Here is a 15,983-nt window from a genome sequence, read left to right as displayed (position 1 = left end):
GAGGCCGCGTCCCACATACAGCAACTAGAAGGATGTGCAGCTATGACATACAACTATCTACTGGGGCTTTGGGGGAAAAAATAAACAAATAAAATTATAAAAAAAAAAAAAAAGAAATTTACCCTTAAGGAGATAACTGTTCATGGACACATTCTCACCTTTCTTCGAGTTAGAGTGAATTAAATTACAAAAGAAAAATGTAATACATATATAGGACTAACACCACTCATATAGTTAATTAAGAATATAGACCAACAACAGACAAAATTCTACAGTAAATACATAACCAGCTGCAAAGGAAAAAGTTATACATACAAACCAAATCTAAGCTATAGTGTCCTCTGGATAATGGCCAGACACGTGAGATGTGTCCTTGGCAAGACAAACACCTCACCTGAGGCCCGTTCTGCTTCCAGGGCTGCGAGCTGCTAAGCTCTCCCACTCAACCCGAGCAGCAGGGAGGCCCGACAGAAACATTCCTCTTTACTCAGGCCAAGTGCATGTGAACAATTCAGAGACACTCGAGAATAGAGGTCAAATCTATTAGAGGTGCAGAGGCTCCATAAATGGGGAAAATGCCTGTGACACCAGGTCAAAAACTAAATTTCCCTAAATGGAAGAATTCTAATGACAATCACTTTTTATTTTAGTTCTTTCTCTTCCCCAAAATTCTTCCCTTTTATTTTCAACACATTTTCCTTTAATTTCTTGCCAAGAAAGTGGAATTGCTCTAAGACTCCAGCCATTTCCTGGTATCAGTGTTTCCAGAAGCCGTACTTCCTGTAACTACAAAGAAACACCTTTCCCAGCCAAATGGATGCTAAAGCAGCCTTTTTCTTCATTTCTCTTTGTCACTCGACCATCTCCCTGCCACCTGGACGGCCCTCTTGGGGGCTGCCAGGCTACCCTTTCAGTAAACTGTCTCATGGGGCTCACTCAGAGTCCAAAGAAATGACGACGCGAACGGACTTCGGCACTGACTCTGATCACGTCCCCGTCAACACCTGACATACACCATCTCACTTCATCTTCACGACAGTCCCATCTTCATCTACACAACCCGGCAAAGCCAGCCCTCAATGCAGGCTTGTCTACGGCCTCCGTGATGTCTGCTTAACAAACAGAGACACACATCCATTTCTCGACACATCAGACTACCCGATTTTCCTTACTGAGAAGTTTCCAGTCCCAAAGCACTAGGAAATCCTGACAAAGGCCAGCAGTGTATCAACAAAGAAAGAAAAAAGGAACAAGAGTAAACTGTTTGTATCTCTTTCCACACACACACACCCTCTCTTGAGACACAGATCTCTCTAATAGTGGCATGTGTAAAAAGTTTAGGTCATCCTCAAATCCAGCACTGAATATCCCACTGTATTAGCAATAGGGGGTCCTTCCCACCAGACTGTAACCCAGATACAAGAAGTCATAATAATTTTGAATCTCAAAAAGGTGGCCACGATATATTCAAAAATGTACCAACACAAAACAAAAAGAATTCAAACATCACTTAGAAAAAAGTGACAGATTTCCTAATGATGGCCCATTTAACAAAAAGCACAGAACACTTACAAAACACAGAAGGCGCCAAAACTCTCCAGCTGTGGTAGGGATCATACGAGAAATGAAATCCAACTAGAACACTAATAACCTTTAACATAAAGACATTCCCAGTGACCTGAAAACCCTCTGAAGGCAGGTGCAGGGCTCAACAGAGTGAAAGGACTATGATCCCGCTCCCCCCACCCTATCCCCATGCCCCACACCAGGAAGAAAGAGCAACAGCCATCCCTGAAACCCAGGCCACTATGAGGAAATAGGGCCTTCCAGAAAGAAGACTCTGTGCAAACTGACAATTTCTACATCCCCACGGCCGAGGGTGTCTAACAGGGATTAACTGCATAAAGACCTCAGAAGCACAAATCCAGGGGTCAAAGAAGTTTGTAACAGCAGCAGAAGGCTGATATTTAAGGTTAGAGAAGGGTTTTCACAAAATCCAGTAACTAGGAAGGAAGTAGCAGCTAAAATAAAACCAATGGGTGGACTAGACGGAAATAATATTAAGTGATAAGACAAAGAAGAATGTCAACATTATATGCAGAACACAGGAAAATAAGGAGGGTTGATATCCCCACTAAGGGGAAAGGAAAGAAACCCGCTTAGAGAAACAGTGAGTATTAACTTTAAACCCAAAATAAAATCAGGGAATAGATCAAATATGAGGATCTAAAGAATTCAGTTCCACCATGGAGGCACAGCCAGAACGGAGGGCTCTGTCCTTGCTCATCTGGACTGGGGGTCTCTCAGGGCTCGGCCATCTTTCATTTGCTCTGCCCAGAATGGCTCCCGCACCAGCTCTGCGAATGTCTGCTGTGGAATGAATGAATGCATGAGTTCACATTGCCCCTGCCCTAAATAAAAAATCAAATCACTGAAACATTAGAATTATAATAAACTGCCGTGGCCCCGATTCAGTGGTACTGTTCAGTGGCCAGACCACTCTGGGCTACACTTTCATTCACTTGAGAAGTGCGAGAATGTAAAGCCCACGTTTTCACAGGGAAGACGTTCAGTTTCTTGCCAAAATGTAGTGATTTCTACCAGATGAAGCTGGTTGGGCAGCCCTCCAACAGTTTAAACAATAGTTTCTATCTTAAATGTGAAACCAGAGACCATATCAGAGTCAGACATTACATGAAAATAGAAGTGTTTTTTTCCCATTTTCAAATATGTGTGTGACGTAGGCAAGAAGTTGATAAGTATGAGGGGTGTTGATGCATGCAATTTTTTTTAATATTCATGCTTTGACATTTTGGGATCTTGTGTAGGAGAAGTAAGTGGGAGGCTAGAGGAAGCCAGAAATCAAGTGAACAAGCTTAAGGGGCTGAAAAATAAACTATGATCTCAACAGAAGACAATAAAAACACAACAAGAAAAGATGACATCAACTACAAAGTAGGGTGACTGACAATTAGTTTAAATGGCATACCAGTAAATTCTGACTTATTTTTAAATTTAAATTTCAAAAATTTTTTTTATTCATTTATTTTTTTTTGGTGAGGAAGATTGTCCCTGAGCTAAAAGCTGTGCCAATCTTCCTCTATTTTGTATGTGGGATGCTGCTACAGCATGGCTTGAGGAGCAGTGTGTAGGTCTGCACCCAGGATCCATGAACCTTGGGCCACCGAAGCAGAGTGCACAAACCCAACCACTACACCACCAAGCTGGCCCCAAATTTAAATTTTGAATAGGTAATAAGTTATGTTATTCAAAAATCACAACATACAAAAAGGGATACACTGGAAGTCTTTCTGTAACTCTCGCTCCTCCATTCCCCAGGTTCCCACCACCCTTAGCCAAGTTAAGTGCTGTCAGTGCTTTCTTGAGTCTCTGCCCCATTTCTACATACAATTACAAACAAATACAAATATATACTTTTATTGTCCTTTCTTACACAAGACTGTGTGTGTATTGCTTTACACTTTGCTTCTTTCACATAGCAAAGGATCTGGAAGATCTTTAGTATGTTAGTTTCACTGCTGCGATTTTTAATTTTTTTTTGGTGAGGAAGATTGGCCCTGAGCTAACACCTGTTGCCAATCTCTCTCTTTTTGCATGAGGAAAATCCCAGAACTGAATTATTGGTTCAATGGGTACGTGCATTTTTAATACTGATTGATACTGCCAAACTGCCCTCTTCAAGGGCTGGACCAATTGATACTCCAGCCAGGAATGTATGAGAGTACCTGGTTCCTCATAGACTTGCCAGTGGTGTGTTAGAAAGTTTATTAATTTTTGCAAATCTGACAGGTGAAAATGGGACCTGGGTGTTATTTTAAATTGCATTTTTCTTATCATGAATGAGGTTGACCTTCTTTTCATTTTTCAAACAGCCATCTACTTCTCTCTTTCTAGGCACTGTCTGTTCATATCTTTTGACTATTTTTTTTTTTTTGAGAGGAAGATTAGCCCTGAGCTAACATCTGTTGCCCATCCTCTTTTTGCTGAGGAAGATTGGCCCTGGGCTAACATCCCTGCCCATCTTCCTCTACTTTATATGGGACGCTGCCACAGCATGGCTTGATAAGCAGTACATAGGTCCGCGCCCGGGATCTGAACCTGCAAACCCCAGGCCCCCAAAGCGGAGCAGGCGAACTTAACCGCTAGGGCCCCCAGGCCAGCCCCTCCTTTGACTATTTTTTATTGGGTGGTTCTTTTTCCTCACCATTTCTAGGAGCTCTTATACGTTAGGGAGGTTAGACCCAGGCTGTGATATGAGCGTAAACGTGTTTTCCTAGGGCAGACGTTCAAGAACTAGCAGCAATTGGGTGCTGCTGGAGCTTGAAACACACTGCAGGAAGTGAAACAGAGAGGGAGCAGAAAGGCAGATGGGGGGCACTGAGCTGAAGCTTTATAGGAATACACTGTCTTTGCTTATAGTATTTAGGGCCATAAAAAGTCTTTATTTAATGTAGATTAACTTAATCTTTTTTAATTACTTTTGGATTCTGAGTCACATTTAAAGTCTCCCTCCACTCCAAGACTAGAAAAGAATTTCATTTTTTTTTTCTGTTTATGGTTTCTTTTGTTTATATATTTAAACATATGAGCCATCTGGAATTTATCCAGGAGGTACAGTAAAACATGATGAAATTTTATTTTTTTGTAGATGACTCCCTAGTTGCCCCAAATCATGTATTCAATAGTCTATCTTTATTCCTCCCATACGAGACGACACTTTTAAAACATACTAAATTCCTTCATAGGTCTGGGTCTGTTTTAAGACTTTTCTGTTCTGTTGCACTGATTTGTCCATCTATTCACATACCAGTATCACATTGTTTTACTTGTTGAGGTTTTATAACTAGGTCTTTAATCTGGCTTAAAATAGTTAGGTGATATATTTAATCATGAGACACAAAGAGTATTACCCTAAAAAGGCATCATGACTGCTGAGACAAGAATGTTTTTGAACGTAAACTTCTGGTCCAGGGATGAAAAAAAAAAAAATTGAAAATGTAAGTAATCCTGATACCAATGATGTAATATACAATTACCAAATCTAGGAAGCCATAGTAATCAAGCCCTTTTGGATATCACCTTAGATGTTTATTTTGGAAGCTACTAAAACTATAATACAGAAACACATAATTACATCCTGTACAAAGAAGTACAACTTGAATTCGTATATGCATGATGCTATTTTCCAGCAGAGTGACCTGCTCTTCGCACAAAATTGCTTCTTACACAGCACTTACCAACTTTAAAAAGTCCAAATATTCTTGTAGTTTTATAAATAATTCATCATATCCAAACACATGGCATTGTTTCAGCACTTAATAAGCAACACTTTCTCTTTGCTAGTGTAGAACATGTTTTCATCAAACTAAAAAGCTTTTTATCACTGCCTCGGGAAATCAAATTGAAGCATCCAATATGCTCTAAACACTTATCTCCCTCCTTTCCATCAACTCCTGGTACCTGCCCCACACTGCGCTCACCATCCCAGCGAGTCAGGCATATGAACATACTGTGTTCTTGGTAACTCAGAAGCCCTGGTCATTGGTGCCAAATAGTGTATCTGGATTATGTGAAAAAAAAAAATGAATCAAATGAAGTTTCAAGTTATGCTAGCAAAATTTAACAACCACACTATTTCATTATTTCCTTCGTTTTAGAAAAATTAATGCTTTTAAAGACCATTTCGACTGTATTCTCCCACTTAAACAGCTTCACTTACTTATTCATTAGACTTCTTGTGCTTGGCAATGTGCTAGGCACTGAGGTCAAGAAAATGAATAAAACATGCTTCCTGCCCTCAAGGAACGCGCAGGCTAACGGGAGACACACACAACTGTGGACAAGTACAAGTGCCAGGATCATGGAGGCAGGAGAGGGGACTGTGAGCAAGCCCAGCGAGCAGAGAGGGATCCCAGGGGACATGCTGCTAGCAACTGGGAGGCAAGGCTCCCCAGTCAGAGGAGATATCGTGACCCAGGGCAGAAGTCCACGTACACAGGCAGCTTGGTCCTTAAAACACACTGTAGGAAGTGGAAGGGGCAGGAGGCAGAGGGAGTCCCCACAGGAGAGCTCTACAGGAGCCCACTGAAGAACTCAGACTTCATCCTACGGGCAAGGGATGCTATTAAAGGGTGTTCTGTCCCATCTCTGCCCTGCTCTATCCGTTGTCACTGTTAAAATGTATCACAAGTGCCTTTTGTCCTGTCTGTTTCCTTCATTAGACAGCGGCTCCTTAAGGCAAGGAACAGTTCTGTCTGGACATATTTACTGCCAACAATCAAGACAGCAACTGGTGCAGAGGAGAAACTCAGGAAATATTTCCATGTTACATTATCTAATAACACCGTGCTCTCCAGCCCCTCCCACCCCTTCCCCAATATAAAATGAAAATAACCTCCACAGTGAAGATCTGACCGTCCTTCCTCGATCCGCCTCACCAGCCTGACCTTCCACCTCTCTTCTGCAGGAAGCGGTCCCCACCATCAAATCTTTCTACTTACTGTTTCCTGAATTTTTAATTCGGGTTTCTACCTTCTGTCCTGGGCTTCTCTTCTATGGGGAATCTTCCCCTCATTCGGCAACGCACACCAAATACTCTTCCTCCCTCAAAACACCACTCAAATTTCATCCTGCTGGGCAATTTTCATCAAGATGTGTATTGAGGACTTTTAAGTGTTTCTACTCTCTGGTTCAGTGTATTTTTTAAATGCAGAGACTATGTGCATTTACTCTGTGCCAGTTCTCCTATCCAATCCCCCCCACACACTGTTAATGGATACGTCTTCCTAAACTATTACTTTAATCATATAGCTTTCCCTCTAAAGAGTTCTCACTCACACTCACCTAACTGTCCAGTTACTAATCCATCCTTTCCGATCTTGGTAGGACCTTCCGCATCCCTGCTCTCCTCTTACCCATGGCCCTGGGCAGCTCATCTCCTGCTCTCCATGTCACCATTCCAAGCTTCCTCAGGTCTTGAACTCCTATTCCACCCACTCTCATGTGACCATAATGCTGTCCAATCAGGGGAAACGGGTAGATAGGATCCGGTGAAACACTGTCAATTTCTCACCTTTCCCCCTCTCTTCACCTAAATACTCATCAGCATCCACAGCCATTCTTCCCACGGTTCTCTCTGAGGAAAAAGATTCCCTCACTGTCCACAGCCTCCCACGTCCACTACATTCCTCGCCTCCCGTCTTCTCTAAGGTTTTGTCCTGTTCTCTTTTTCCTATTTCTTCACACTCCTTTTCCTCAACAAATAAACATTCTCAAGTCAATCCTCCATGGGGAAAGAGCCAGCTTTTATCTCCTACAGTTATGGGGCTGTCTCTCACCTTCTCTAGGGACTAAAACGGCCAGATGTATTTGTCTCCACTGACTCCTCACTCCATTAAAAATGGGTTTCCATCTCTGCCACTCCTCTCAGAATCCCTGGCAGAGATCACTAATGGCTTCCTGGCTACGGTAACTTACTTGATCTCTGGGGCATCTGGCTTCTTCCGTCTTGGGGTTCCTCTCTGGAACTCCATGACACATTCTGTTCCATTTCACCTCCTCTGCCTTAGATCACTCCTTCTCAGGGGATCCCATGGTTCTTCTCTCTTCTGCCGTCAGATCTGTCTTCTGCCCTCTTCTCACTCCCACTATTCACTTCACATTTCCATACAGGACGGTGGCTTCAACTATGATCCGAAGAGTCGCAAATCTAGATCTCTAATCCAGTTCCCCCCGTAGATTTCCAGAGAGCCGCCCCTTTATTCACCAAACTTTGGTGGAGTACCTACACTGCCCAAGCAACTGTTCATTCACCGATTCCATCTGTATTCCCCTCACAGTCCTCAACATTCACGTGAAGCATCTACATACTCTCAATGGGGAGCAGGCAATCCCATGATTAGTCTTTGTTCTCCCATCTTGATTTATTAGCCCTATGATTTCCAGACTTCATTTATCCACTGCCTTCTTAACACCTTAACATCAAGTTGAACGCCTGATTTCTTGCCCACCCCCAGTACGCCCCTCCTCCAGGCTTCCCCATCACAGACAGTGCAGTTCCCATTTACCCAAATGCTCCCGCTAAAAACCCAGGCACAGTTCTTGATTCCTCTCTGTCTCTTTACTCCACATTTCCAATCTACCTGCATGTCTTATACGCTCTGCCTCCAAATGCCTCCTGAAGCCACATTTCATTTCCATTACTGTCACCCTAATCCAGGTCACCATCGCCTACCATCTAGACTACTGCAGTGGACTTCATGTACTCCATTTCCACTACAGCCCTCTAGATTCACTCAACAAACTACAGCCAGAATGAGCTTCTGAGATTATAAATCACGTATCAACCACCTGCTTAAAACCTTCCAGTAGCTTCTCCTTGCATGTGGAGTACCGTGCAGTTTTTCCCTCTGACTTACAAAGCCCTGACCTGGCCCATTCGCCTCTTCAGCTTCTCTGCAGGCCACTGTTTGGTCGGCCCCCAGCGTCCAGCAGCAAAGCCCACATTCTATTCCTCTAGCCTTTGAGCCTCCCTCTGCCTGAGGAGCTCTCTTCCTAACGTCCCCATGCTGGCCGCACTTGGTCATTTAGACACCAGTTGCACTGCCCTTACCCAGAGAGACCTTCACAGACCACCCAAACTAGAGGAGCCACACAGTCAACTCTCAATCTTAATTCACCACATACCTCTTGTGATATTTGCTATTTTTTGTTTGTATGTTTGAGGGTTAGTGTCTACACCACCGGAGCGTAGACAGCATATAAGCAGAAATCCCCGGTACCAGCAATAAGACCTGACACAGAGTAGGTGCTCCATTCTCATACTTCCCATTCTGATATTTCTTTTCTCTGAACATGGAACCACCCCCGACACACTCCCCCCACCCAACTTTCCAATCCAGAACCTAAGGAGCCACCTGCCCCTATCCTATCCAGTCACCCAGTCCTGTTCACATTACCTGTTACCTACGGCTTCTGTCTCCCCCTGCTTGTCCTGGGCATGGCTGGGTTCAAGTCCCACCTCTTCTCCGTCTGGAGGATTACTCTGCCACAGATGTCAGCCCTCTGCCTCCGGTCACAGGGAAGCCCAGCTCCACCATGGAAGGTGGTCTTCCTCCTGTTCTACCTTACTGTAAAGGGTAACAGTAAGATCCTTACATTAGCCCAGGAGAACCCTCTCTCCCCACACCTCGCCCCAGGCTAATGGCAAGGCTTTCCCCAGGCTTCTCCTCCTCCAAGCTCGGGCTGGAAGAACCCCTCCACCCTCAAGGCTCAGACCAGCTCCTCTGTGAAACCTTTTAAGGGCCCTCCAACCGGAGGGTGTTCAGCTCTCTGTCCCTGAGCATCCTGCACTGCCTCTGTCGGACAGTGAGCACGTGTGTAAGCTCTGCCTGTCTCTCCTGTTAGCCGTGGGCTCCCGAGAGAACTGACTCTGAATCACACACGGTTGAATCCTGGCTCCCTAGGACAGAGGCCACGGCCCAGAAAGCTGTCAATGAATAACCTTCAATTTCCAAGTTCCTTGAAGACAGGCACCATGTTGTTGTTTTTCTGTTTCGTTTCATCTTTGAATTTCCAACACAAATATTTGAGGACCTTCCATATGTGTGTCAACCACTGTTACAGTCTCAGGGACAGAATTAAAAAAAAGACAAACCCCTGCCCTCGGGCTCTCCCAAGCTTGCCTTCTGCACAGAGCAGACAGGCAGTAAACAAGCAGACCAATAAATGAGCAAGAGAATTCCAGAAAGTGGTAAGTGCTACAAATAAAACAAGAGTGCTAGGCATCTTCTGTTTCCTTTGTAAGACCTGGAGCTGTGGAGTTTTCCCTTAGACAGATTTAGAGAAAGGATCAGCTGGAAAACTTGATTTACATTTTAAAAGGAAATTAAAATGTTTTGAATTACGACTAAGAATTTTCCTTTTAAGGGAGAAATATTCCTTTTTCATGAAAATAATTTTTCCTTTTCTCAGACTGCATGAGCTGTTTTTAAACAAACAAAAATTAACAATGTCATGATTGGTAAAATGTTCACCACGCCATGTTTAACCTGCTTTATAGTGAACAAAATCGTAATGTTGGCTTAACTATATTGTGCTAAATTTTTTTTCCTCTGGGGTGGAAAAGTTTTTTTTGTGTTTTTTTTTTTTTTGAGGAAGACTGGCCCTGCGCTAACATCTGTTGCCAATCTTCCTCGTTTTTTCTTTTTTCTCCCCAAAAGCCCCAATATATAGTCGTGTGTCATAGTTGTAGAGCTGTAGCTCCTCTATATGGGATGCTGCCTCAGCATGGCTTGATAAGCGGTGAGTAGGTCTGCGCCCAGGATCTGAACTGGCAAATCCTGGGCTGCTGAAGCAGAACACTCGAACTTAACCACTACACCACAGGGCAGCCCCCATTGGGGTGGAAAACGTTTTATGTGCAAAAATTAGCTAAGGTTAAGATGTCAAGTTGAGATGACAGAAGACACCATCTTCTACTGTTTCCACGGTTTTTCACTTAAACTTTTAGGGATCATCTCTGTTCATGCAGGTTTTTTGAAATTAAAAGAGGAATTTTGTGAAATTAGAATTAATAAACCTAAACAGTTCCAACAGTTTATATAGCCTGACCCTTTGGGTTTAATCCCTTTCTGATTACTCCAGCCAAAACAGACAGTGACACCTGGTCCTACTCAGGACCTGTGCCTTGGCCTGCGGGAAGAAGTCACAGCCCTGCTTCGGTGTAGTGTAGGTATCCGTATGCATATTTCAGGCCCTTTGAGGGAACAGTTATCATTATTTCATCTCCCTCAAACAATCTGCCCTGAATAGGTACTCAGTAATTACCTGTTAGTTGGCTGGTAATTGATTTACACACATTTCTATTGCTGTGTTGTTGTCCCTCTGCAAACTCAGTCTCACCAGGCGACAAAGATAAGTTAAATGTGAAGTCTAGTGTAGCTTGCAGGCGTTAAACACATTTGCTCTTAGAAGGGATCATATTTATCTCAGTTTGTTCAAGCGTTGGCCACACAGTATCTTAACGTCTCAAGAAACAGAGCAGAAGTGGTTAGTGAGGGATGTGGAGCATATTTACAATCCACAATTCCTGGAAACATATTCATTTTGTTTTCAATATCAAGAACTATACAATAAATTGCAGTCTGAAGAAATATCTGCAGGCTGCATTCACAAATCTTTCCCAACTCATTTTGCTTGCTTTCTCCTTTCCCTCCCTGAACAGCAGTGTTCTCCTTTCTCTATACCTCTTTGCGCCCTTCGGAGTAGCCAAATGGTACAACATATACATTACGTAGAGAGATGTGGGAGCATCTGCGAGAGGAAATGGGGAGAAATGACTTCCTGACTTCTGAATGTCCTTTAGGCTATATTCCTCACTCAGCCCCAAAGTCTTTTGTCCACAGGTGTTACCCCCTGCACTTCACCACAGCACCAAGTGCAGACAAGGTAATTTGTTCTTCCCAGAAGACTGAATGCAACCCATACTGGCCTATCACAGCATCGCTTCTTTGCTTACCTTTGTACACACTCATGTACACGTGCACACACACACACTACTGCAAAGTGGACTTCACAAAATTCTAGGAGGATTGGGGCTATCCCTGGCAGGGACTATTTTCTATGCCAATCAGCAACTTGTGGGCAATGAAGTGCTGAAGCCCAGTCCCTGAGAACCAGTTCAGAGGTCTGCAATTAAAGGCAGATGGCGGACGTGGTAAAATCAGGAAGGGTCTGACAGGGATGGAGGGTGACCACTGACCCCTTCTAGCGCTGAGGGTCAATGCTGAACCTGCTTCTAGAAGGCTCTCTCTCCTACTGCTTGGTGAACTTTCAGACCACAGCCTGGCCACGGCTGTAGGTTTCACTAAGTGTTTGCTCGTGCGTGACTGAATGAACCAGCACATCAGTGTAAACCAAAATGCAGAGCTAAAAGGCACAGGAATGGAACAAGGATATCATACCTTCAACACGTGATTTGTTTTGTGATCACATAAAAATAAAAACAGGCATTTGTACAAAAGATAATTGGAACCAGCAGCCATCACGTGACAACATGCTTGTTAGACCCCAAGATCCTCAAACTGAAAGCGAAACAAGGGAATTTAACATGTAACAATTAAGACACACCTGTATGCATTTGAGTATTTTTACATTCTTATAGAATCCAGAATTTTTTTTTGCAAAAAGGCTCATTTTTACTGACAAATATCAGAAAAGTGTGCCAAGCTTCAGGTACTTCAGCAGTTCAAACAAATGTGGCTTGTCATGCAGCAATAGACAGAAACAAAGACCCCAAAAGTGGGACCAGAGTATTAGAGCAGAAACCAGCTGTTGTCCTTGAAAATCCATCCAGCCTCTTTCCACCTTTTCAGTGAGGTGGATCTAGTAATAGGTTCTGCTTAAAAGTACCTCGGTACTTACTACCTTCGCAATGGCTCAAAAAAGATTTTTGTAGCCTCTTGTTTTTCTTCAAAACCCAAGCTACTCCCTCTGACTTGGTTAGGGGGAAAAAAACAAACCCCCTCAACTCTTGAGTGTATTATGGCTGGTCTGGTTTTTCCTGAAGCTATGCTTGTCCTGAGAGAACTTTCTGCAGAATGGGTGCCTTCTGATGGCTTTTTTCTTCTCCAAGTCGTCTTTCTTTCTAAAGGAAAAGCCTGCTGGGGATTCCCGCGGCACAACTTCACCCAACCTGAACTGCTCATCTTTATTTTGCTGCACAACATCCCTCACAGCGTGCCCCCCACCCCAAGCAAACAAACTGTAGTAACAACATACAAACAGAATCCTCAGCATTTTAGGAAAATGTGTTCCATCACAATGATTAAACTCCTATGTCACCTTAGCACCACCCTCTCCCCAAAACAGTGTTTGCCACAGGCAAGATGTGGCAGCCTTGCCCCGCCCCCCCACCAGCTACCAACTGTGAAAAGCAGAAGTTTATTTTTTAAAGAAGGAATTCACAAGTGCAGGAGGAAGAGGACAGCCAGGAATCGGGTCCTAGGCCAGGCCTGAGGCTTACCCAACAAATGTCAGAGCTGGCTGAGAACTCCAGGCTCTCCCCGCCCCCCTTCAATTCATGGCCAACCCGGTCCGCTGCAGTAAATAAGAATGTCCCTGCCTAATACGCCTAAGGGCTGCAAGCAAACCCCTCACGTCCAGAGCACATCCCTTCTCAACTGGCAACATCTATGAATCAATCAGGACCCTCAGGTGGGGGGCCCGGGGGGAGGAAGATACCTAGGAGCCGCTGTGCCTATCAGACTAGGGAAGGCTACCGGATAGAGGGGTCAGCTGGGAGTCCAGGGCCCACGCCGGCCGATCAGGTCAAGGGACAGGTAACAGCCAAGACCGCTGCCAAAAGGGGTCTTTCGAGCGCTGCTGGAGCCCGAAAGCGAGTGTCCGAGAGGCCGATGGGCCACGCATTCCTCATGGACAGACCCCCGCCCGGGAGGCGGTTCACGCGGGGCAGCCGGGCCCGCGCGGAACATGCTCGCATGCCCGGGGGCTGCACCCCAAGGCGCCCCGGCGGGCAGTGAACCCGGCCAAGTTCCGGCCAAGAGGAGGGGCTGGACCCCGGGTGGCCGGGAGGCGCGGCCCGGGGCTGGGGAGTGAGCGGCAGATGGAAGCAGGAAGCCGAAACAGCAAGCCTGGAAGAGTTGGCCGGGAGAAGGCGCCGCGGAAACGCGGTTCCCAGCGAGCAGCAGACAAAGGCTCGGGTGCGCACGCGGTGGACGGTGGCGCCTGAGCCCCGCGCTCAGGGCCGCGCCCGACCTGGCTGGCGCCCGAGTCGCCCGGTGTCCCGCGGGCGCGACCTCCGGGCCCTCGCGGCGCTCCCACCCGCCCCCAGTCTCTCGTCCTCACCTCGCTCGCCTTCCATCCACGACAACGGCGACCCCCTCCTCTGCGCACCAGGCGCCTCTTCCCTTAACATCTCCCGCCTCCTGCCTTCCAGCGAACCTCTGCCTTGACTATTCTGCTCAGTCTTGTCCCCCTCCCCCGGGACACGCCTTCTGCCATCCCTGCTCCAGCGCGCTCTCAGGCCTGCACCCGGGACTGGGGAGGCGGAGTGGCCGTGGTAGGCCCGGGGGTCCGAACTGGCAGCGCCTTTCTCCTCCACCCTAACGCGCCCATTGTTCTTCCCTTTACCAACCCGAGCACCAGCCGACCCTTAGGATTTAGAGAAAGCGGACTCTTCGCGGAGGTGCACCCACTTCCACCCGGCTGCCAGTCCACGCTCTGGAACAGGGTCATGCGGCGGGAAGGGGGGAGAGCAGCCCGGACGCCGACACCGAACCCCGGGGAACAGCGAGTGCCTCCACCGTTAGGAGCGCGTGGTTCCGGGGCCCTGGCCAGCCTTTGCCCAGCCAGGGGACTCAGCGGGTGGGTCCCCCAACTGAAAGGAAGCGCGTGCACTCGAACCAAGTGGTCCCAGGCTAAAGAGAGAGGAGCCTGGCATAAGTGGTCTTAGGGCTGAGATTACAAAGACGTGCCCGGTAAAGTGTGGCCAGAAACAGCACCAGGGGACCCAAGGCGGCCAGCAGGTCCTGTTCTAAATGCCCTGCTCTGGGCACCCTTCCCCCGCACGCACGCGGAGCCTGGGAAACCCCGGTGTCCCGGCGCCAAAGGACGCTCCCGCGCGCCACCAACGTGTCTCCAGCCTCCTGCGCCTCCAGAGAAGGCTGCTGGGCGCTAAATGTCCCGGCGCAGGCACCCTGCCCGCCGCCCATCGCAGGAGGTTCCCTTCGCAGCCGGCGGCCCAGGTCCCCCACTAGCCCCCCACCGCGGGGATGTGGAGCCAGGCCACTTACTGGGGCTCATGAAACACTCCGTCAACCTTCGGAAGCAGCTCGAATTATTAGAAGGTCCATCTTCCATGTCGGAGCCGAAGAGCAGCGAGGACGCGGCGGCGAGGGCGAAGCCGGCGCCTCGGAGCCGCCTCGGAGTTCGGCCCCCGCCGCCTGGGCTGGGGCCGGGGCCGGGGCCAGGGCAGCCCCCGCCGGCGCCCGGGAAGCCGGGGGAGCCCCCGCGGCGGGCGGCCGGGCCGAGCGCGAGCCGGGGCGGCGGCGGCGGCCGGGGCCCGGTGCGGGCTGGGAGCAGCAAACCCTGAAGCGCAGGGGAGAGAAAGAGCCGCCGCCGCCCGCCGCTGCCACCGCCGCCGCGGTGACTACTGCTGGGGGGGACGCTCAAGGGAGCTGCCTCTTGTCCTCCTCTTCCTCCTCCGCCAGCATCGCCGCCGCCTCCTCGAGCCGCTGCCGCCGCCGCCGCCGCGCCCTCCCTTCCTGGGAGACGCACGGGGAGGTGAAAGGCAGAAGAGGAGGGGAGCAGAGAAGGAGGGGGCGGGGGGGGCGGCGGCCAGAAGTAAAAGGAAGATGGAGAGGAGGAGGGGACGGGGGAGGAGAAGGCGAGAGAGAAGGGAGCGCGGGCCGCGACCCAACCGCCCCCGCCGAGCGCAGACAGGGCGCCAGGGCCCCCCGCGGGGCTGGCGCGGCCTGCGGAGGAGAGGGGCGGGCGCGGGGGCGCGGCGCGCTCGGTCCGGCCGCGGCCAGGCCGCCCGGGGGCCGGGCCCGGGCTCGCTGCGCTCCCCCCACCGGCAGCGCTGCGCCTGGGCTCCGGGCGGAGTTTGCCGGCGCTGGAACCCGGCTCGTCTCTGGACGCTGGCAGGGGGGCCTGGGGGCGGGGTGCAAGCGGCTCTTCGGGGCTGGCCATGGCCCTCCTCCTCGGGCAGCGGTGGGGGCAGGCCGCCGGCGGGAGAGGCGCGCCGCTGGCCCGGACTCGGCGGGCTCCACCCCCGCAGGACCTGCCTTCCCCGGCCGGTCGGCCCGAGCGTCGGTCTGGTCCTTCTTCCCTGGCTTCCGCGCCCCTCCCGGCCCAATCTTCACATCGCGTCCCTCTGGGTGCCGGAGGACCTCGGGCTGGGGGCGAGTCCCCGGCGGCGGCGCCTGGCTGCTGGCTGGCGC

The 15,983-nt window shown here is 48.7% G+C and overlaps 1 protein-coding gene across 3 annotated transcripts in view; it reads right to left on the bottom strand.

Annotated features, from left to right (window-relative positions):
• PDE10A (phosphodiesterase 10A) overlaps positions 1 to 15,732 on the bottom strand; it is a 248,225-nt gene extending 232,493 nt beyond the window's left edge. For 2 of the 3 annotated variants that reach the window (XM_087425040.1, XM_087425041.1), the window contains exon 1: positions 14,835 to 15,496. In XM_087425040.1, the coding sequence (XP_087281166.1) occupies positions 14,835 to 14,901 (67 nt within the window). In that variant the 5' untranslated portion in view covers positions 14,902 to 15,496. Of the gene's footprint in view, positions 1 to 14,834 lie in introns of all 3 variants that reach the window. The other variant, XM_087425039.1, reaches the window with a different exon arrangement.
• Between the last annotated feature and the right edge of the window lie 251 nt (positions 15,733 to 15,983).

The sequence above is a fragment of the Ceratotherium simum genome, chromosome 38 (genome assembly GCF_057802395.1).
Source record: "Ceratotherium simum simum isolate JZ-2026a chromosome 38, ASM5780239v1, whole genome shotgun sequence".
Lineage (NCBI taxonomy): Eukaryota > Metazoa > Chordata > Mammalia > Perissodactyla > Rhinocerotidae > Ceratotherium > Ceratotherium simum.
The sequence above is the reverse complement of the archived record's forward strand: the minus strand, read 5'-3'. Positions and strand labels throughout refer to the sequence as shown.